The 23353-nt window shown below is 48.1% G+C and overlaps 1 protein-coding gene across 1 annotated transcript in view; it reads right to left on the bottom strand.

The window, feature by feature from the left end:
- The window catches only part of dysf (neuronal PAS domain protein dysfusion), a 170077-nt gene that overhangs the window by 110095 nt on the left and 36629 nt on the right, over positions 1–23353 (bottom strand). Inside the window, exon 2 of the mRNA XM_089556381.1 lies at positions 11323–11507. Coding sequence (XP_089412507.1) covers positions 11323–11507 — 185 coding nt within the window. The remainder of the gene's footprint in view (positions 1–11322; positions 11508–23353) is intronic.

Here is a 23353-nt window from a genome sequence, read left to right as displayed (position 1 = left end):
CCATAACCTAACGAGGCCAGGGCATCTGCGGGAAATATATGACGTGCTTTAAATGTTCATAGTGATTTATTTAATACTTTATTTTTCCAAGAAACTGAATTTTTTTCAGCCCTTGCTCTGCTCACTTTGTGCTTTGCAACATTGGTTTTGCTCACTCACGCATTCCGAGTACAAATGCGTGTATAGCGAAAGGCGATTCCTTACTGGTTGCACTTGAGCCCATGCATTTCAACGCAAATTAAAAAACTGCAGACCATTCGTATGAACGGTGACGAAAATATGTTCTTCTAACTGAAGACCGCAAAAATTCGCGAATTCATGAAATCTATCCAAAAACGATGTTAAACATTGCAGGTGACCTGATGTATACCTCAATGAAATGTGCTTCCTCGAAATTCGCTTCAGAGCACTGCGCTACAGCACACATAAAAAACTTCCGCAGTTCTCACGCAGGCTAGCAAAAATTTCAGGTATCATCCCTTTGACTCAATAGAAGGGATTCCTCTGATGTTATTTCGTGTCATGTGTGTCTCTGTTTTAGTAAAACGTCTTAGTTCAGTTCTTCAGCAGCCGTCAACAATCCTTCATCCCCCACACGTCCAGTTTCAGTTACCAGCGGAAATGCTTCAAGTCAAGCAGGCGTCAACGGTACCGTGTTGTCTCCGACATCGAAACCGTATTTCATAAGTTCGAAACCTCGCGGCATACACTCCAGCGTCCTTGTGGGCAGGTGTTCCACGTTAGCGCGATGTGCGAAACGAACATTGCAGTGTGGTCCTGGGGAGGAATCTGTGCCGTCTCCGTTTTTTTTTTTTCCGAAGAATGCGGCGTTGCAGGGAGAGAGAGCTCACCACCAGAGGATGATGAAACCTCAACTCCAGTTGCTCATTTCCCTTAGTCTGCTCATTTTTGCGCAGCGGGCGTCATATCTGCGGCAACGCCATTTCACTGCGGCTGCAACAACGACCACCACCGACCGCACCGGCGGCGGGCGGACGCTTATTGCGAAGTCTCGCGAACTCATGGAGGAGGACGCTTCTTCCCTTGCGGAGGACCGGTGCCGCATGGGAGAATGTCCGGCACCCAACTGACCGGCCCTGCCGACGGCGTCTCCCCTTGATGTTGCAGTCGACGACACGCAGGGAGAAGACCATTAGGAAGAAAGAAGAAGAAGGCGCGAGGTGGTGCTTCGCACCCTCCTTAGGCCTAACGACTGTCCGTCCGACTCTGGCCATCGCCTGCTCCTCTCTCTCGCCGGCGCCAAAGCCGCTTCGCACCGTCGGTGTCGTCGTCTGCAATCCGACGCCTCCGGCGCCATTGTTGTCCGGCCGCCGCTCTTCTCGAGGTGTGAGAAGGCGACGCGTATATTAACGCCTCCTCCCGAGATGTGGACCTCCCGCGGAATGCGAGCCATTCTTCGCCAAATCCAGCGTCTACTCATTTTTTTTTTTCGGGCCTTCTTCACCTTTCACTCTTTGTCGCTTCTTCGTTGTTTTCGACGGAGTTTCTGTTCCTTACCCGCGCTCGGCATCCTACCTCGCCTCTTGCCCGTGTATTTTTGTATCTTCGCACGGCTATTCTCTGCCCGACTCTTTCCCCCATCCCTCTAACATTTTTTTTTGTGCCTTGAAGGGTGCGGACAGTACGTCATTCAAACCTTGCAATGATCCTCTCTAGGTTTGTTTTGAACTTGCTGCTCCCTGTTTCTTTCTTTTTTACCTCCTCGCCGTAAGGTGGCTGCACCTTCACGCTACGCCATCTTTCCCCTGGGATTTGGCTTTATCGCCGGGTTGGTACCTACCTTTTCTTGGGTTTATTTATACTTGTGCGCTACCTTCTTTCCCGTACTTGCTATGCAACGAAGAACGCAGCTCCGACTTTGTTCCTTACTCTTTGCTGCGAGCTCTTCTCAAGGCGTCCAAGGATGCGAAGCGCGGTTTTACGAGCCGAGATCAAACGAGACTAGGAAGAAATCAAAAGCGGCCGGTCGCTGCTGAGACATGGGCGCAGGAACGGCGCCATTGTTTCTTCAGGGTTAACGATCGGCGAGCTCTTCATTGCCAGTTTCGAAGGGGGGTCCACGCCTGCTTTATTGCTTTCCCAGACGCTTCGGTACCCAAAGAACTGCCGCGTCCCTATGGGAAGCGGAATAAACGCCAGTAGAATGCGCGGGTTCCGTTCTATATGCTGGATCGTACGGAGAGCGCCAGGACAGGCGTTTGTTCCTTGTCATCTCGTACACGCTGGGCTTCCGCGATTCTGCAAGCGACAATATGCCTTAGATGTCCACACGACGAAGTCCTACTGTCCTCACAAGCGAATTCAGTGTTTGAACTACGGGTAAGCAGTTGTGCACACAGGTCCCTCATGCGACATTTGGGGGGTCAGTGAGGGAAAACTAGTCGCCATGCATCAGTGCCTTTGGCACTGGGCTTCTGATCCGAAGGAACCGGTATTGAACCTTTCCGTGGTAGCCGGATTTTGATGGAGATGAAATCCCAAAACCCCTGTGTGCTGTACAGTTCCACCGCACGTGAAACATTACCCCAGGGGCGGGTACCCCAGAAGACACTGATCGTTCTGTGGGCACTTCCGCACATGATCATCCCTGTACTGACGGAAGACAAAAACAAGACTGCTCCTACGCACCCTTGGGCCCACTTCCAGAGGACAAAACATATTGCAAATTGAGCCCCAGGTTTCGGAAACACCGAATATGGTTGAACAGACTTCAGCTACGCTTGCTGCCATATCTCATTCCTGATTTTGTTCTGCAGAACACAGGAATGAAAAATGAGCCTGAACAAGTGAGTCACAATCACCGTGCAAGCTATACGGGGCGTTCAACCGCTTGTTCTACATGTAACTGGTATGCTCATTAAGCGCTGCGTGTAATAACAAAGAAAACAACTCAATGTAATAAGGAAAGTGCAAGACACCACAGCTGCACGGCGGATGCTAAGCCTCGCGTCCGTCCATCCTGAGCTCAGTCACGCCTGATTACTCCGATCTTTCCCAAGCACCCGATGCGGAGAAACTGTTACTCTCCGACAAGGGTGGCGTTTGCTCGCGATCTTGTATACCTGACATCATCGATCCACGCGCGAAGCAGTTCGGACAGGCGGCGCTAATGAACGTCAGATGTTTACATAACGCAACTCGCCGCTGCGCTGCATTAACAACAGCCCGTTCCGGACAAAACCTTACATAAACGTCAGCGAGTAGAACACGTACACGCCGTCCGCGGAGCAAATCATTAGATGCAGGTCTTGATATCCTGACAACAGGCGCGCACGCTTCATTATGTTGGCCGTTGCTCGTTTCTTATGAATATCTCTCTGTCTCAGCCTGCGGGAAAAAATCTCGATCGTTCGGCTCGCAGCAGTCGATGTTCTTAGTACGCCCAGACGAAAAGAGATCAGAAAACAGGCGGCACGACTTGGCCCTCGCTAATGAAACCGCGCCTCCTTCTAGTACTCGATAACTATTCGACCAATGGCTGTGCTGTGTACAATGATGTGTGCGCGACGTCGAGTGAGAAAGAAAGCGGGCAGAACAAGAACAGAGGACTTATCAGCGCCGATTATACGACCAATCACCGCGCGCCGTGGCAGACGCCATCTTGAGACAGAGAAAAACGCTGTACCTCCCTCCGGTTCTCACGGTTCGCGTACTTAGGCGCATGCGCAGTTGTGCTCTATTTTTCTCTTTCTTTCCATCCCGGCCGGATTCGTTCGTTCGTCATAGGTGTTGCAGTACAGCAACGAAGGCAAACTTCGTCATCAATCACACGTCGCCAACGAGAACGAGGCACGCGGGGTCTCGAAGCAAGCGCCGTAATGCGCAGCACCGCTGGCACTTTCCTTACATCTTTTTTATCTTTATTTTCCTCCACCGGCCCCTCGCATTGTTCTGGATCTCTGGAAGTAGGTTGATTATGAAGTACGCGCAGACGTTATGGCCCCGCGTCGCTTGTCCATATACTCTCTCGTGGCGTACAGGTGTTCTGCGGCAAACTGCTCTTGCTTTTCAGAATGTGCGGGCACGCAGTGTTTGCATACGCGTACACGTCTCGGCTTCCTGCAGAAGGAGCGCATAGTTGTCGATCCTCTGCTACGTAGCAGACGACAATGAACGTTGTCCTCGAGAAAGGCAAGGTAGGTACGTATAAGTGTTCTCATAACCTGCGGTTATGAGAACATGGCGCAACGGACTCTTTCATTGTGTATCACTACCGCAGCTGGAAATGAAGGGTAAAGAAAGAAGTAAAGAGGAAAGAGCTAAAGAAAAGCCTGTATAGATGACACCGTAAGCTGACGCGGCACAACGGGAAACAAAGAGCAAAGAATAAGCTAGTAAAAATGATTAAAGAAAGTTGGAAGGAAATGGTAAGGAGGGAAATATGTGATATCAAAAACAGGTAGAAAGAAAAATGAAAAACAACATATCACAGGCAGAAAAAACTTGTGCAACGAGGAAAGAATTAAGGATGAACAGAATAAAAAAAGAACCAGGGAAGGGAAGAAGGAACACAGTAAGATGAAATGAACGAAGTAAAGGAATTAAGAAAGCAGAAAAAAGAAACAAATGAACGAACAAAGAAGGAACGAGACCTTGTCCGCGCTGAGAGCGATGCGTCAAAGTCAACCTTGGAGCAAACTGTTAGCGGGACAGACATGCGCCACGTTTAGCAGCGTGCATCATCGCTCATTCCGAACTAAATCAGGGAGGCGGTGCAGAGCAGTAACATAGTCGCTGATTTATAGCCGACCCTCAGTAGTACGCATATGGGAGTAGGGTAGCTATACACCAATGCTCCACTTCCACGATGCCAGATAACCCGGAAAAGTTTCCTGATACACTTCTGCTGTCGCATTTTTCATGTACGATAACTAAATTGTCCACTCAGCTCCAGCTTCAATCTTTTTTTCGTCATTTATGCAGTCAGTTCCGCAATGTGCGAAAAGTTTCGCAAATTTCACGATCAGCCTGCACACGTCGTCGTCTGCAAAAGCGAAACCTTCGTCTGCTAAACCAAAACCAGCCCGAAAACCGGGAGCTTTCCAGAGTTTTTTGGGGTCACTCGGGGCGTGAGTTGCTGTTCGACAGAGCGGCATAGTGAATGCAAGCGTATAGCACACTTCCGTTATGGCGAACTTGCGGAAGCTCCATTCGCTTAAAAAGCTGCCGCCATTCACCGCGGGAGTCGTAAAAACGCTTCGAGCGCCGTTCTCAGCGGCACGCTCTTCTTACGCGGAAAAGGTGCACGTACGAAACTTACGAGGCTGGAACGTCTCAAGTAGCGTCTTCTTTCGAAAGCAGGTAGAGAACTCCGAAAAGGAGGAAACGAGCAAAGTCGTAAAAGAGAAAAAGAAAAATAACTCTCCTTTGAACCACACAGGAGTTCGCTGCCAGTTCGCCTTAACTAAAGCAAGGTTCTACTCTTGTAGCCTCCATTACCACCTCTACTACGCTCCTTGTGCTCTCAGCTCTTATCCTCACTCAGGTGCGGCAGCCTAGTCGAAACGTTCAGCAAGCACTAGAATGTCCTCTCTTACTTCGAGCTTAGGTAGGCAACTGAGTACAGCCGGCCAAATCTTTAGCTGGCGTGCGTGGCGCGTCCGTGTTTTCCGTGTTCCTGGAGCTTATGACGGAGCAAACTTGCGAAAATATCAAATCAAAGCACAGGCACAATAAGCCCGGGCTTAATATTGAGCTTTCCGCAAGTTTGCTTTGCAGGGCGGCGAGGCGCGCGATGTGACGTCATGCCAGATGGCGCGGCGAGCGCGCGGCGTCCGCCAGCTGCGGTGGTTGCTATAGGCAAGGGCTCAAGGTCGGTCTCTGTGCCTCCTCGGAGCACCGCCACGGTGAAATCGCAAGTTCGTAGCCAATGTAGCTTACTTCGTCGTTCACTTACTTCTTCCTTGAGCTAACCATGCATTACCATTATCATTAAAAAATGCCGCCACGACCTTTGTAAAGGGAAAAGAAGGACAAACTGAACTGGGCCTGTATCGATCGGTTACCGCATTGTAACAAATCTAACGACAAACACGTTACTTTCACAAAAATCGGAGCTTTTATCAGCTAAAGATACAAAAAAAATGAAATACAGGTGTCGCCTTCCGCGGCTGATTTCGCCACTACATTGTACTGCGTCACCGCGAGGTAAACGTGGATCCCGGAGGCTAAGCTGCACTGCCATTTTCTTCATAACAGTGATCACGGAGTCCTCTTCGGTGTAGATGAAACAAGTGTGAACCGAGTGGTGGGATGATTTTGAAACGCAATTTTCTGAGCATTACATGCGTCTTTTGCTGCAGGAAAAAGATCAACATGCGCATAAAGAGCCATAGAATCGATTTCTACTATGAACAAAAACTGGGCGCAGTGGTCCATAGAGTCCCTTCAAGATGTTCAGAGGAGGAAAAGTTTATGTGGACACTGTAACTGTACAACTATTCCCGGAGCATACCCAGCAAGTCTGGATAAAATCATTTTTCTTTAGGTTATAGGTTATGAATGCAATTTTGTCATATGTTGCAAGATTTCATTATAACAATCAATATGTCAGCAGATCTCCCCTCGACACTTTTGTATTTTCTTACTATTAACGTTTTTGCTATCCTCAAAATCAATCGCCATTGATTTTCTATTGCAGTTTTAACAAGTCGATACGAGCGATGGAAAAACTTCAAAAGAAAGACTTTGCTACACATCGATAGAATGGACCATGGCCTTCAATATTCCATAACAGTACCTTACAATATACCAATATTCCAATATTTTTATCCGAGAAAGCTGGACTTGCATGGAACTTGGCGTAAGGGAAGTAATAAAGAGACTGAAAACGGGGGTAGATATGTACAGATATCTACAGATATGAACAGACATGTCCGGAAGAAATCCAAATATGTACAACGCGCGGTCCTTGGCGCCATTCAGTGGCTCCAACACGCCGGTGTCCGAGACCCTGGTTTCACGACTTCAGCCCGCTTTTGTTCACTGCAGGCGTCCCTGCTATGGCCTGTACAAATACTTAGCAACCAAAAATACCGGACGGATTAACCAGCAAATAATAACGGTTCTGCGCAATTTTGCGTTCCTGGCAAGAAGTTTTGTTTCTTTCTTGTTCTTCGCACTCGCCTATGCGCCAGCGAAAGACGCCATTGCGACAGCGGCGGCGTCCAAACGCAGCTGCGGCGAGCCAGCGCAAAAACGGTCGCCAGCGCAACAGGTGTTTTTTGCGCGCAAAGTTTTGCCAACGGCTCCGCGTCGCCAATCGCGCACCGTCGTCTAACTCGCGCGGTACCTGTTCTGTTACGCGTAGTTTCGTGCAGTGCTGATGAGGGTGCGGTGGGATGCCTTTTGCTTTTTGCGCGCGAAAAGGTAGTTTTTGGAAATTGGTACGAGCCCGCTATAGAGTGTGCTGTCTCGGGATGCACCCTGATAAAAATGGTCTATAGACTTTCTTTAGACTTCTTATCGACTGTTTGCCTTCCTTATAGATATTTTATTTTGTCTTTTCATAGTCTATAGACAGTCCATAGAAAAAAGTCTGCTAAAAATGTATGGCAACAAATCTATACATGGTCTATAGAGTTCTATAGGATTTGTATTGCCTACAGATTAGTCTACACGACCTGTCTATAGAAAGTCTATAGGCTTTATGGACAGAAGTTCATGAACAGTCTATAGACTGTCTAAAAACGTTTATGTAAGGGCACGTTGGAAACTAGTGCGGCTAAGAGATAAACTAAGCCTATCAACTGAAACAAGCACCATGTCAAGATTTCAATACTAACAGTAAGGACTGTAAGTGAACAGCAAAGAAGGCTACTGTGCTTAGAGTGGAGCGCAGGGAGCGCAAAAGCAAAAAAAAAAATATCCGAAAATTACCGCGTTCAAACCAAAGCGCCATTATTACTTTCATTTAACATGTATCGACATTACAAAATAAGCCCAGCGACAAGATTAACTGAAAGGATCATTTTAGAGACGAGAGGTCCCCGCAGTAAAGATGCTTTAAATAAGCCAGTTGTTTACTCTAGCGCCGTAACGATATCTGAGCATAGGAAGCCTGGTGATTTCGGATTTTTAACTGGTCGCATCTTGACTTTTTCGCCTTCGATGAGTGTTGCGCTCAATGTCGTGGTCTACACGCCGCTGAAGACATCCACGCAGATATTCAGTGGAGTCCCATTCCACCTGGCCTCATGTCTGCTGCCGTATACTTCTATATAGATCTCTTACCATCGAGGAAAAGTCTTGCCGAAGTCGCATAATAAGCACAACCCAACCTCCCCCCGCTAGCACTCATGAAAAGAAATTGCGATAAATCTCGTCTCCTAGATAGGGGTGTTTGCAAGCAATGCTCGCCAGGACCGGAGGAGCACTTATAGTGGAAGGGTCACAAATTTTGATAGCTGCACTCATCAAATCCTCTAAGCTAAGTAAACGATACTTGACAAGGCCGTTGTCGTCCGCTCTCTTTCTCTTCGGCGCTGCATACATGTCTGGTTTGTATTCTGCAGCTGTGCACCCTGTAGAAAATGTCAGCGCCTTAGCTACGTTTCTCACGCCAAGTTAGGACAACTTCTGTGTAATAGCATCAACTGACGGGCTAGTTGGTTTTCCACGGTGTTCTACCAGCGCAAGAAGACAAGGACGAAGGAACACAGAGCAAGGACAAACGACCGCTGAGCCCTCAGTGCACTGCATAAAAACTGTGAGTCCTTTCAAAAGCAGTAAGTGTATCTGCCTGCGTGGAAATGTGAAGTTAAATTCGTATCTTTAGCCTGAAAGGACGAGGGTGACAGAGGGCGCAGTGTTCGTCGTCCCTCTTGGTGCCTAACGCGGCGACTTTGCTTGCAAGCATGGCTGCCTACACCACTTCTCCGCACAAGCGTATCTTTCGTGCCACTGCGGTATTATTGTGGGACACAGCATTTTTTTTTTTTTTTTTGCCCTCTGCCCAAGAAGCCATGCGTTACTGCTTCCCTGTGTTCCTGGTCCATGGAACAGCTCTGGATATCTTGCATGCTTAAAAATGGCTCCACTCTAAACCAAGGTGCTGACATCGAGGCAATGTACTTCTGATATTTCCGACTTTATCTCATATATTCTGGGCGCAGGCTGAAGCACCAACGTTGCCTGTGGCAGATTTCGCAGTGGTTGCTCATTGCACATGCGCGGCCAAGTCTGGAATCCACAATTCTCTGTATCAAACCAAGCAGCACAAATCATCATCATTATCAGCTTAGTTAGGCCCACTGCAGGGCAAAGGCCTCTCCCATGTCTCTCCAATCAACCCTGTCCTTTGCCAGTTGCGGCCACCGTATCTCCGCAAACCTCTTAATCTCATCCACCCACCTAACTTTCTGCCGCCCCTGCTATACGCTTGCCTTCTCTTGGAATCCACTCCGTTATCCTTAAGGACCAGCGGTTGTCTAGCCTTCGCATTACATGCCCTGCCCAAGCCCACTTCTTCCTCTTGATTGCGACTAGGATGTCATTAACCGCGGCGTTTGTTTCCTCACCCACTGTGCCCGCTTCCGATCTCTTAACGCTACACCTGACATTTTCCTTTCCATAGCTCGTTGCGTTCTCCTTAACTTCAGCTGAACCCTCTTCGTTAGCCTCCACGTTAGCGTAGGTAATAGGCCCAATATAGGGAATGGATGCTCTCACTCTGGTCCTTCGTAGGACGGGCCTTTGCCAATACGTTCCCAATATTGGGCCGACAGCCTGTGCTGCTTGGATTAAGCTGTGACGAGTGTAACGGCCCATATAAGGTGTCTGCGTACTCCGGTCGCGTAATTGGCGTCGTAATAGGAGCAGCCCTCGCGTATACGCCCACTGCACGAAACTGCGCAGATGCCGAGCGCCGGCACCTACGTAGGCGCCTTTTCACCCCGTCTCCGGGGACGTTCTACGTGCGTCGTTGGTAGGCTGTCTGCCTGCCTGGTTGGCTGCTGCGTTGTCCGCCGTTCTTTTTCTCTTTCTCCATCGGCGCATAACTCAAATGCAGTTTGCGGGCCCGGCCGCAGCTGCGAGGACCCTTGGTTCGCGGAACTCGTCGCTTGGCCCGCGCAGACGCTCTCAGACAGCGCTCGTCTAGACGCGCTCGAGGCGCGTGCGGCGACAAAATAGAGCCTCAGTTCGGGAACCGATTTCTACTTGTGCTGCAAGGTCTTTTTCTAGAGACAGCTGCGTCAAAAAAGTTCCAGCGGGCTTCGCGGTGTTATGGCGTGGAGCAACCGAGCGCCCCCTGGCGTCATGGCAACAGGTGACTACCATGTGGCCAAAGATGCGTTCCTCTCTGGGAAATCAGAGTTTGGTTTGCGATGTCCTGTAACAATACTTGACAAGTTTGATACCGATGATGACAAAGAGGTTTTTTTTTTTTGCAGCCAATGACATTTAGTTTGTGACGCCATAACATGGCGCGAGCAAATTTTTATTAATGACACGAAAAGACCCACAAGAGATCCTGCAGGGTTTACTCTGCGTCATCACAACACAGCACGGACACAACACGTCACCTTCGCCACGCATAGGCTTCCGTACCAAAGGCCATGCAACCTATATACCGCCGTCACTGAGCTGCAGGTCGTGTATTTTCACCTCTTAATTCCTTCTAACGGCAGTAATATGAGAGAAGCCTTGGCTAGTGACTCGAATCAGCGGTTCATTCGTGGTTCTTGTTCGTACCGGGATGTCGCTTTTTAGGGTGCGCAACCGTCGCTTGTATGCATCGTTTGTAACTATAAATATATTTTCCGAGCACAGTACTCCTGTACAGAAAACCTCTCCGCTTCCAGACCCAGAAGCGATTAATTTCACTTTTTATTACGATTTTTTTTTCGATACTAACAAATAATTTTCACCGCCACCGTGCTCTAGAGAATCAAATTAGTACAGGTGCCGCCCTTATTGGCACCGACGCCAAGGCGTTTCGCAAACAAGGCGAACCCCACATAGAGCGGGTGTTTCTCAAGCTATAGCACAAGGCTGCTGGCTCATGACACAGCTGGTTAATTGTGAAAATCTCTGGACCCTGTAGCACTCTACATTCAAGCTCTCTTTGCGAGGTACCTGCAGCTATAGCTGTGCGCAGGCGACAAAAACCACGCTCTCAACTGTTCCATCTGTGTGTGCTCCGCACTGCACATCGCAACTGCAGCGCCACAGGAAAGTCTCCCACAGTGCTAACGGCGTATTGGGCCAGCGGAGGTATACCTGGCTCGGTCCATCGCAGCTGCAAGAGAAGATTGACGCACAAGAGCCGAGGGGATGGCAAAAATAGTGTAAGCCACTCACTGTGCTGGAAGTAGTTGGCCTTTCGCACGTACACACAGACCAGCGCCATGAGCTGGAGCTGGGAGAGCCGCTGCCGCGTGGAAGACGGCAGCGGCAGCAGGTCCCGCAGGTTGGAGATCTCCGCGTTGATGAGGTCGCGGCGAAGCTTGGACGCCCCCTTCGTGGACTTGTTCGCCTCGAAGCTGCTGCAGGGCAGAGGGAAAAGGACAGCCTCAGTCCATCGGCACTCGAATGAAGTGATTGCTGGAGCGATATCTTGATCAGGGATTGTTGATCATTAATCGAACAGAGTACGGCACGAGAAAAAGGACGCAAGAGGCACACACGCGGCGCAGGGGCATTCACTCAAAAAAATTTTACACCCTTAAAGGTGTAACGGCTTCGCACAGGACTACCACCTTCTGAGGGTGCTTCCCTGCACCTTAAGGGAGCTAGTGCACAACCTTACCATGCCAGCGTGTTCATGAACACCCCATGGGTGTTCTGGTGTTTATTTATTTATTTATTTAGAACATACTGCAGGCCTACAGTAGGCCCAAGCAGGACATGGACATCTGTGAATACCATAAGGGTGTTTATGAACGCCCTAAAAGGTGTTATGTCAGCAACACTCTGAGATACGTTTTTACAACTTTAACGATGTAAGAAGTTCTATACTGGTATAAATGTTTCTTTGAGAAACCGGTATTCTTGCTCTTCTAGCGCTGTACTCCTTTAGATTTTGTAGTCAAGAGTTCAACGAAACATCGTCTGGTCAGGTGGAGGCATAATAATTTTTTTATTTACTTTTTTATAATTTTTTAATAATTTTTATAATTTTATAATTTTTATAATTTTTTATAATAATATTTTTTTTATTTAGATTTTGAGCGTTCGTATTACACTTTGACGGGGCCTGCGTAAACCGTTTAAGGATACAGAGACGAGAAAACAGCTATTAAACGTCGATATGTACAAAATTTTTAGGACGGGCGTAGCTGATACAGGGACTAACTGGAAATGAATGCCAAAAGCTTCTTGACCTGCAATGGATGTGGGTGCATAGGTGATGGAGATGAGAACCCGGAGTGACGTTGTTAATGTAACGATGTACGGGCACTCATGGCGGGGCGCTGCTGCGGGACGGTCGACGCCCGCACCGCCTTTTCTCGCACCACGGCCACTATTCCTGGAGAACCTGTACCGCGGCACCGTCTTGACTCTTTACAACGCTCTGGCTGCTCTTCCTGGCCAACTCGAGGAATCTTTTTTGGCCAACTAACACTTGCAACTGTAGCCAACGACAAAGTATTTCTGAGAGTGTCTGCACTGGAGTATATAGTTTGCATCATGGAATTCTGAACGAATAGCAGTTTCCGCCCCGCCGCGGTGGCTCAGTGGTTACGGCGCTCGGCTGCTGACCCGAAAGACGCGGGTTCGATCCCGTCCGCGGCGGATGAATTTCCTGAAGGCGAAATTCTAGAGGTCCGTGTAGTGTGCGATGTCAGTGCACGTTAAAGAACCCCAGGTGGTCGAAATTTCCGCAGCCCTCCACTGCGGCGTCCCTCATAGCCTCAGTCGCTTTGGGACGTTAAACCCCAACAAACCAAACCAAACCAATAGCAGTTTCCGATGCGGCCGCAGCAGGTTTAGGCGTTGTTGTCTATGTGGGAAAAGCAGGCAAGACGCAGATTAAATTAGATCAGAAATTGTATGATTTCAAAACAGAAAGGGGTATAAAGGGAGCCAGCTGTCTCCTCTAGCCCACGCCCTTTCATGAAAGGATGTGCGCTAGAGGAAAACTTTACTACCTTTTTACTCCCATATAGGTCCTTACAAAAATGCTTCTTGAGACAGTGTTGAAGTTTTCATGAGCAGACTCAACACGCCATGTTGAATTTTTGTTGTGACCAGGATGGGCTAGTGTTGGTGAATTATTGAGGCCGAGTTGAAACTCATTGGAAAAGTGGCCACTGTGCTAGAGTTGAGCATTCTCAATGAAATTTCTGCTTTGCGTTCATGTTGAATGCATGTTGGAATTACGGGAGTGAATCAACACGCCATTCTGAATCTTGGCTGGGGTAAAAAAGAAAAAAATTCTGGGAATACATTCGTATTGCGCCAGATGGACCGACTACCAATGCAATTTTCGGCGGTATATACATATTTATTGCTGCAATTTCTCGTTAACATGAAGCCGTCATCCCCTGTGACGTAGTGCTCCATACATATGCACAAACACGTATGTGTTTGTGCGTATACACCCTACATACATACACCCTAGCTCTACACATCCATCAGATAAAGGGCATGGGACAGTACTGCACACGAGGGTGCAGGAAGAACTGAGAGTTCATCCTACGATCTTAAGTACAACCTCGGCTTCGCCCTTATATAGTCCTACTCAGGGGTGTCCGGACATGCGCAGGTTGTGGCCTGCCGATTAGCAAAGTTATGTCAGTTATTACTATTAATATTTATTTATTTTATATGTAATAGGAGTAATCAAGTTCATATGCAACGGTCTATTATTTGACAACCTTGATTCATTCATAAACAACTTAAATAAAGCATTAATTAAGCGCCCTTTTTATGAGAGCACATGCGAACCCTCCAAAGTAGGTATACTTGAATGAGCGTATTGCACTTTTTTCTATGCGAGAAAATGACTTTGAGCGGTTTATGAGAGTTTTAACGGGTGCTGCATGCGTTCTTAATATGTGTAATGTAATCAGGTTCTGTTTACAAGATGCATGTCGAAATGATTTCATTTAGTTAGGCTTAGAAACGGCTGCCTTGAGATGGTTCAACCTAAATTCAACAAAAATTGCTCAACAGTAAATCTCTTGACTACGCTCAACAAAAATTCCGTGTAGCAGGTGTTGAGTAGGCTCAACATACATTGAGTTCATATTGGTTTCCAGTTGATTCAACAGGAGCTCAACAAGGCGTCAACTGAAGCTCAAAAGTCATTTTTGTAAGGTTATTCGTCTTAAGAGCGTGCGCTGTGATTTAAAAATTCGCACCGTTCACTGAAATGCCTGCTTCAAAGTGCCATGTATAGTCAAAGGCTGTGCCTATGTAAAGTACGATGTGCAGGTGTGGACAAAGGTAAACAGAGCGTGCTATTGGCTTATGATATTTTTCGCGCTTTGCCTAACTGGAATGCGCAGCTATGGTATTTTACCTCCTGGAGGTGGATCTTATTGCGCTTTCACTCTGACAAACAATGTTTCGTTATTTTTGATAGAGAGGGCATGATTACACCTAGAACGGAATATCATGCCCCGTTTACTTATGTTCGCAGCTTTACCAAGGTTGAGTGTTGCAGCTTGAAAATGTCAGTAATCTTGATCTGAGACCTAAGAAAAATACATATGCTGTAGTAACAGCCGGAGAGCACGAAGTGAAGGTATTTTAACATTATACTCAATCAACAAAATATAAGTGTCAGGGGTCAATGGCCGGTTTGAATTTCACCTTTCTTCAATTACAAGCAATTACCGACGCCGGAGAAAACAGTGCAGCGCCATAAGTATGCGCGTACGGACACCGTCGATTATACGTTAAATATTACAACCCGAAACGGAGGTTAATATGCCAAAACAGTATCGTCCCCGAGAGGGCGCTGACATCAACCATTAAACAAAATACGGTACAAAAGCAACCCACATCCGGATGCATAACCGCAAAAGTTGAGCTCCATTAGCCTTTCGGTGGTTTTCTCTTGAGCGCTCCTCCGTACTTTACATCATCTAAGAGCACCCGAGGCGAACTTGAAACTTCCAAGCGGAACTCAAGCGCATCGCGTAGGACACGTCTGCACCATGTATATACGCCCCTAGAGGACATACACACGTGTTGAGAGAAATGGTCGTCTCCGAAGGAAAAATTCGCGCTACAAAATGGTCGCGCTTCCGTTCGCATCCTCCCGCCTTTCTTCTCTCCATCACTCCTTCTCATCATTCTTTCTTTTTTTATTCTTTCGCTGTCCGGGAAACCGTTTTGTACAATAGCTTCTTCCCCCCTTTCCTCTTCTCCATATAGAGATGAATTCGAAGATTCAGAGCCGCTTCTTCGTTCAAAGAGGAAGGGGGGGGGGGGGACTCACAGCGACGCCAAAGTGGCGACGTAACGCCGCGCACGTGACCAGCGTAATGCCCGTACTGCACGACCGGCCGTTATCACTTGGTCGTGAACAGCAGCGGCCACACCACCAACAGCAGCAAGCAACAACCACACTCACTCACACACAACCCGCTCAGCGCGCCACTAGAGAGAGGGCGCTATGTACAGACACGATGGTAGCAAAAGCACAAATAGCCGTGGCAGAGCGGGAGCGGAACAGCGTTTATACGAAGCGAGGCCTATCTCGCGCAGACGACACGCAGGGCGCGAGCAGACGACCGCCGAGGCGCGCTGCCGTCGCTTTGTTCTATAGTTTTCGCGCCTCGGCTTGCCGCTGAATGTCTTCTGCTACACATTTCCTTCTCTCTCGTAGTTTGTTTTTTGTGATTCCTCCATTTTTTTTTTCTCGCCGTCTGGTGTTGCTTATCCGACACCGCGCGGCACGCTTCTGCGGTGAAGACCGATTCCATCATCCGGATCACGAAAACGCGTGAGCGCGCCCTCTCCTTTTATTTCGCTCGTTCGTTCTTTGCTTCTTTCTCTGTTTCTTTCTCCTTTTTCGTTCGCTCACGAAGACGCGATAAGCGTTTCGGAAACCAAAAGAAGGTACGACGGCCGTATACGCATGCAGTCCCGGCGTCGCCTTTACACGCTACGAGAGAAGAGCACAGGCCGGATCATGCTACCACGAATGTTGTCGGTATTTTTTTGTTTTCGTTGTTTTTTGCTTTCAGTTTTCCCCGGTACAAAACGTACGCGCGTGTCTTCCTGGCTGAGCGTAGTTCATGCCTGATGGAGCGTGGCAAGAGTTAGCGGACGGAATTGAGGTGTGATGGTGATGCTCGCATTGTGGAGTGAAAAAAAAAAAAAAGCACCGCAGCAAGACAAGAAACGCCGCACTATAGACGCCATGTTTCGCGAGCACCGGCCAAAAAAAGTACGGACGCAAGGCTGAGAGAACGTCAATGGTCGAAAAATTCACGAAGGTTACGGTCAGCGGATTCCTATAGTTTCTTTCTTGCAAGCGTGCGCTCTGCGAGTCGTCTGCATGGTCTCTACACGCTCCCGCTTCGGCTGCGATCAATGAAGCGGAAATGGGCTAGATCGTCAGAATGGAACTATAAAGTTTTGGCCCTTTGTTTTTTTTTTTTTTTTTACTCGTATAGAACCGTATGCGTCGTGTCAATTGCTGAAATTCTGGACTTCGAACATCACGGCATTTTCGCGCTTTTCCAGTGTTCCGTGTTCCTCTATCTCTTTCTTGTTTCATGCAAGACACCTTTTTTGCTAGTGCCGTCTGCACGACGTATAGAGTACATACACTTCTGCAAGCGCGCTAAACGCGTGCCGTCGTCTGCTTCGCTTCATACATCGTCTGCTACGCGGGAGCCGACCGCGAACAGGATGCGACGGCGATCAGCTGTACCGAGCGCTTTAGGCTTAAAAGCCGGTCTTAAAGTAAACACATACAGTAAAATTTTAACGCACGAAAGGAAAAAGAAGTCGACGAGCCCGTGTCGGCATGTTCTCAAAGAAAAGAGACGGCGGCGTTTGCGCTTCGCTCGGACGCAAGGTTACGGTCATTTTGCTGAATGGACGCCCGCAGGTTGCCCTCCGACATCCCGTCGTCGCGATAGGGGGCGCTGCCGGGAGGGTGGTCGCGGAATGTCCGACGGTATTGCGCGCCCTCTGCTTTGCTTATCTGCGGCTGCGATCTCCTCGGTGGCGGGGATCATTACTTCTTCTGCTGACCGCCTTTTCCGTTTTTCTTTACTGCCGACTGCTTTGAGACAAACCGAAGGAGAAGCAGAACGGTTGGTTGTTAGCGGCGGACGTTTGGTTCAGTTCCGGAATACGGCTTGAATGGAAGCTCCATTAGGCCCTCCAGAATACGAGCGCTCGGATGTTTGGTCCTGTTGCTAGCGCGTTCTGTTTTCTTGGCCCAACATTTGGGCCGAAGCTATGAACGAGCGGTGACTTTCGTTCAGATGTTGCACGCCGCGATTACAGCTGAGTCTAACACTGTGCCATGGCGAGCGTATAACTGGCTGTGACGACAAGTTACGCAGAGGCTGGATCGTTCCTGCGGTTTGGTACTCATTAAATTTGTTTAGTCGATTTTTTTCCGCTCTACAGCTCAATTTCTAGAGCACAAATATCATTTTCCTAATTTTTGCCTATTCGTTGCTTGCACTTATTATTCGCATTTCTGACAGGTTTCATCAAAGAGCCATGGCTTCCAAATTCTCTTACTAAATTCAAGGAAAGAAGTTTCCGCCATAACAATCCGAGATTTTTTCTTTTTTGTTGAAAGCGACTATTATAGTGTATAGTAGCACTTGTTCTCATGACGCAAATCGTTTTAAGGTACTCGCTCTTGTGTATACTGCTTTTTCCCTGATTTCAATCAAGCGTGTTATGGTTTATAGGGGTTCAACGTACCAAAGCGACTCGGGCTATATGGAATGCCGTAGGGAAGGGATCCGGAAATTTAGTCGAATCGATTAAGAACGATTGCGCACAACACCTCTTTGTGATGATACACTCCTTTCTATGATTGTGCTATGTGACCCAGTTAGTATTTTTTTTTCAATAGTTTACTGCGTGCGGGGTTGCAAGGTGAAAGCAAATCCCTAACAAAAATTTATTTGGACAGTCTATAAAATGTCAATAGACTCTTGTCTATAAAGTCTATAGACTTTCTGTAGACAAATCTCATGCAGTAGTCTATAGGCAATGCAAACGCTGTTGACAGTCTATCGATAATCTATAGATTTAGGGCATAGAATTTTAGTAGACTTTTACAGGTAGTATAGGCAGTCCATAGACTATAAATAGACAAAAGGAAATATTGATAGAAAGGCAAAAGAGTCTACAAGAAGTGTATGGATAGTCTGTAGACCATTTTTGCAAGAGATACAAAGCCTCCCTGAATACCGCTGCCACGACACTATGATACAAGAAGTTATAGCCCATTCAACACAGCTACCACTGACGATTACCGTATTTACTCGCATAATCCTCGCACTTTTTTTCGCAGAAAATCGGTGCGAAGTTAGGGGGTGCGATAATTACGCGGGGAAAATTTTTGAACAATGCTTTGGAGTGCTGAAAGCAAATGTAAATAGGCTGTGAACCGGGGTTCTCAAGCCAGCTATTGTAAATTTAACCAAAACTTCAATTGCAAGCAGGACTTACGTTTGTAATAAAACCACAGAGACGACAAACACTAGCTGCAGAAACACTTTATTTGCGAAGGCTGGCCGCCCGCAACATCACCATCACTCAGAGTCCGCGGAGTCCACGTCGACATTGCCATCGCTATCGCTGGTCGCTGCTTCGTCGGCTTCCTCAGCTTCACCCTCGCCTTCTCGCTCTCTTGAATGTTTTTATGTAGCCCAAAGATTCCGCTTTGCTTTGAAGTAATCATTTTCTTTCCTATCTGAGCTGTAGTTGTCTTAGGCTGTAGCTGGGTCATCCGCTCCTTTGTATCTGTTAGTCCTTTTATCATTAGTTTGGTAATGCTATATTTTGATAGTGCATGCACTTTTCCTTAGTTCTGTCGAGTGATGTTGGGGATGCGATGATTATGCGAGGAAAAAAAAAATTCCAATTTTCGATAGGCAATGTGGGGGGTGCCAGCATTATGCGAGTGCGAGCATTATGCGAGTAAATACGGTAATCAGACCATTTTACGAGATGCATGTTCGTCCACATTTTTGCTTTTTGCTCAAAGCGCGATGCTCAAGTTTGTGAAACACCAGTAAAGCCAAGCAGCAGCATATGATAGAAATGGGGAAAGGGCTTGGCACGCGACCTTTAGAAGGATTGACCTTCCAGCCTGCCGTTGCCGGTTGCATGGCAATGCTAATGACCCCACGACTCGAGAGAACGGCGACGGCCGCAACTATAACTCAACAAAAACCTTCTCGGGACGAACCCGCAAAGACAGAAAAGCCCGCTGCATGAACGCGGGTTTCCGCAATGATCCAAGTGTCAGTAAAAAAAAAAATCAAGGATGGAGTAGTATCAAAAATGCTATGCTGAGCAAGCCTGAAGACAAGGCAGAAGCCGAAGGAGAGGTGCCAACTAAAAACAACAACAACAAAAGAAACAAGAATGGCGCAGCGCCGACATAGCGATGAAAATTCCTGAGGTGTCCCATACAGCACTGCGCTTTAAACGCAGCGTGGAATTCCCCGTATACGGTTTACGGTTTATCATCACCCACACAGAGCTACCACTCCGAACGGCCATAAGGTACCATTTTGAAGACTCCTTCAACAAGCCAACATATATGGCGCATTTTACATTTATTCTCGCATTGATATACAATGGTTTCTTTCTCCCCTGTCTCTCAGTTTTCTTTGCTGCGCGGGCACAGACGACGGTCGCAGTGTTTTGGCACGGTACGACGCAGACGACGACAGCGAAGGTTCGCTGTTCGCAGACGACCATCAGTTAACGGAGTAACGGAGGGAAGGGGGGGGGGGGGGGGGCACAGGATGCCTTGAATGGACGACCACGAATGGTCTTGTTTTGCAAGTATCTTTGTGTTCTTTCTTTTTTTCGTTTCATGACGCTTCGAGTTTTCGCCTCGAGGCATACGTAACGCTCTGAAAGCATCGAACAGAAAGGCAGACTCGCTCACACACACATGTTTTCTGGTCACTGAGACCCCGCTTGTGGGCGTGGTTGCGGTTCGGTCGTTTGGGTGCCCCGTGCATGTACTTGCACACAAGGTCCGTCTGGTTCCAAGGGGTCCTGCCGGAACAGTGACGGAGGCAGTTTAGCGGGCTCTTTCGCCTGTGGCGTTCTTTGCTTCTTTTTTTTCTGAAACGCTCTTCCATTACCTTCGAGAGCGAACGAAACGGCACCGACTTCTCCTTCTATTGAAAACCTTCCCAGCCTCGAGGCGGGCAGGTCCTTGAGACCGTGGTTTTTGGCCGCGGACTAATGTTCAGCGGCTGTCCTTGAACCCGTATTGTTTTGAAACGGCGCTTGAAGGCAAGAGCGTTTGCGCGGGACAAAGTCCGGTGTTATCGAATCAGTAGTTCTCTAAGTCGAACGAACGAGTGGGCTTTTTGCTGTGTACAGCATAAGGAACCCACTGAGAACTGAGGCTTACATGACAAGTGACATTGTGCAGTATTGAGTATTGACTGTAGGAAGTGTGCGCTCATTTAAAGCTCTCTGCCCCCGTCAAAAGGCTAAGAATGTCCTTATGACGCTCTCATGAGGACGGTTTGTGCGAGCGGATTCTTCCAGATTATTCATCGGAAGGAACCAGCGGTACTTTCCCTTCTTATGGTTGCTTTAGATACGAATTAAATAAAGATCAATAAATTCATTATATTATTCATACATACTGCCATCCCGTGGAGATATTTTATCTGGATGGGAATATATAAAAAAACAAGAGAATACATTTCAAGAGAGGAGGGGCATGTTTTGACAATGCAATCAAGAAAAAAAAGCAAGAAGCACAATAAAACAATTATTTATACAATTATTCATCGACTTTCGCGTATTACAGGCGCGAACAGCAAATCTTCCCCGCCTGATTCTCTGCACCTGTAAAGACGGTGCTTAATGGCCTCTGGTTTAGCCCACTCGGTGAATACTTTTTGAAAAGACGTCATTAAATTCAGGTAACATATCACTTTCCAATGCTCCATCCCTTGCTTGTATACAAAACTGCAAAATAGAGGGCGGGGTATCTTGTTTACTGCGATCTTGTTTACTGTTTACTGTTTACTGCATGCGACCGCTCTAGCTATATGATCTTCTCTTCCCTTTTACCGAGAAACGAATTGGAAGCGGAGTTGGAAAACCCGTTCTGGCGGTCTATGCGTGAGTTCTTTGACACAGTCCCGGAGAAGGCCGTATCAAAACAGGCAAATAACGATAGTGGAAAAGCAAACGTAGAAGTCAAGCCATCCACATTATCCGTGTCGAATGCAAGCGAACACACAACATGCCGACGTAGAATCAGACTGCTGGACGACACAAGACGATCGAACTCTGCACAGGCGTATAGCAAAACAGCAGAAGAACGGCGAAGCAGACGAAACAAAAGAACACAAGAAAGTAGGCAGCGCCAAGCGGCGGACAGGGCGGGCACTCCGACTCGATAATGGATCCGCGTATAACTGCAGGCCTTATGCGCATAAGGGGGGTCGTTACGTATGGACCGCGCGCGGACACGGAGAAAACATGTCGGCCAAGAGGGTTTCGCAAGAGGCTCGCCCGCCGAACGGGGGGTTTTCTCCGCCGTCAAAAGGTAACAACCGCAGCAGCAGCAGCGGCAGCGGCGAAGGTAATACACGTTCGATTTCAAAGGCCATTGTCTCAATAACGACCAGCGGCTGGTCGCGTATGTCGGGAACGCGAGTGATCGTGCCGGCGGCCGTGGACGGATATCCTCTGGATATCCTGGACAGCCCTGTCTGGCCGTGCATAGACACTGCGGACGAACCCTTTAGATCCCCGGTGTGGAACTCGGGGCTGCAGCCGCGAGTTGCTGTGTTGACATCTGAAATACATATTGCGTAGGGATCGTTTTGTGGGAAAGTACTAGTGGTCCTCTTGTGGTCCTGTGCTGAGGCGCTATTCAAGACCTTACAGCGACACAAAAGTATCAACAAACATTCCTGTGGGTGAATGGCTAGCTTTAGCTTGCCGGAGAGATATGTTTATTCAACTGGCCTTCGTGGACGTCTAAAATTTATTTGTCTGAAATTGTACCATTCCCACTCCACGTGGCCTAAGAGCGCCCTGTATATAGAAAGCCGAACACGTTCAAACTCGCCAAGTACTGTAATCGTTTACGGTTAAACTTGCACCCGACTTTCTTGCTACTGAACTAGCCGAACCGTTACTGTCCAAAGCGAAGGAAGTCTACACCGTTACAGCATCCAAGTCCGAACTTCTATCTACACTGTAAACACGAATACTCCTACGTGGTATTAAAAAGCTGTCCTCTAGCAGCACTTCCTTTCATTAAAGATAGTGCGCTAGAGGACAGCTCACTCTCTTTTTTATTCCTTTCTGTTCGGAGTGTAGCAACACTGGGTCGTTCGTGTACGTTCTTGTTTCGTTTGATACGCTGTTCTGAAACACAGTCACCATGGCTATACCGAATGTTATGCTTTGTTTTTTTCTTACCAATCCGACACCACAGGCTTAGCGTCCTCACTTCTGTTGTTTACTTGTTTGCTCTCTGGAACAACATTGTGCATGTCTAACCAAGCTGCCGAACTTCACGAAAATTTCGAGTGAAACCCATCCGAAAGAAATAGTTGAGATAGAACTGAGTGCTCGTCCTACCCCTCACGCCCTGGCGAGAGAGGCGAGGGCGTCTCGCTTTTAGCGGCGCCGCGTCGGGGCCTCGCAGCTGCGATCGGGCCATTCGGCGATGAAGCCGTCAAAGGAGCAAGCAGCTGGAACGAGCGGCGCCCGCAGCCGCCGACGTTGCTGCAACGGCGTCCGACGCGATTCAACCAGTTTTCTCCCCTTTTTTTGCGCGCGCGGAACGTGTGTACACCCTGTGGACCGCGCGCCTCGATCCTTCCAGGAGGCTCAACAGAGCGCGACCATGCTTGCTCGCTTCGTTGCCCGGCTGTGCATGATGTTCACCCTGTATACGCAGGCAGAAAGCGAGCTGACACGCTACTGTGCATGCCGAGGATGTCCGGCCCTTTCACGCTTAATTTACTGCAAGACTCAAGGTCGTCGTTACAGACGCGCCCGAAAGACGCAAGGTGCAGGGAAGGCGCCTTACTGGGGATTCGCAGAAACCGCTTGTCTCCGGCCGTGAAGGTCATGATCTGACACTTAAAGTAGCCACGAAATACCTAGTTGAAGATTGTACAGCGTGTCGTGGAGTCGTTTTTATTAGCTGTCTAGATGCGAATGTATCTTA

The sequence above is a fragment of the Amblyomma mixtum genome, chromosome 8 (assembly GCF_055824585.1).
Source record: "Amblyomma mixtum isolate Tamu chromosome 8, ASM5582458v1, whole genome shotgun sequence".
In the NCBI taxonomy this organism is placed as follows: domain Eukaryota; kingdom Metazoa; phylum Arthropoda; class Arachnida; order Ixodida; family Ixodidae; genus Amblyomma; species Amblyomma mixtum.
Note: the sequence above shows the minus strand (reverse complement) of the source record. Positions and strands in the feature narration are given on the sequence as shown.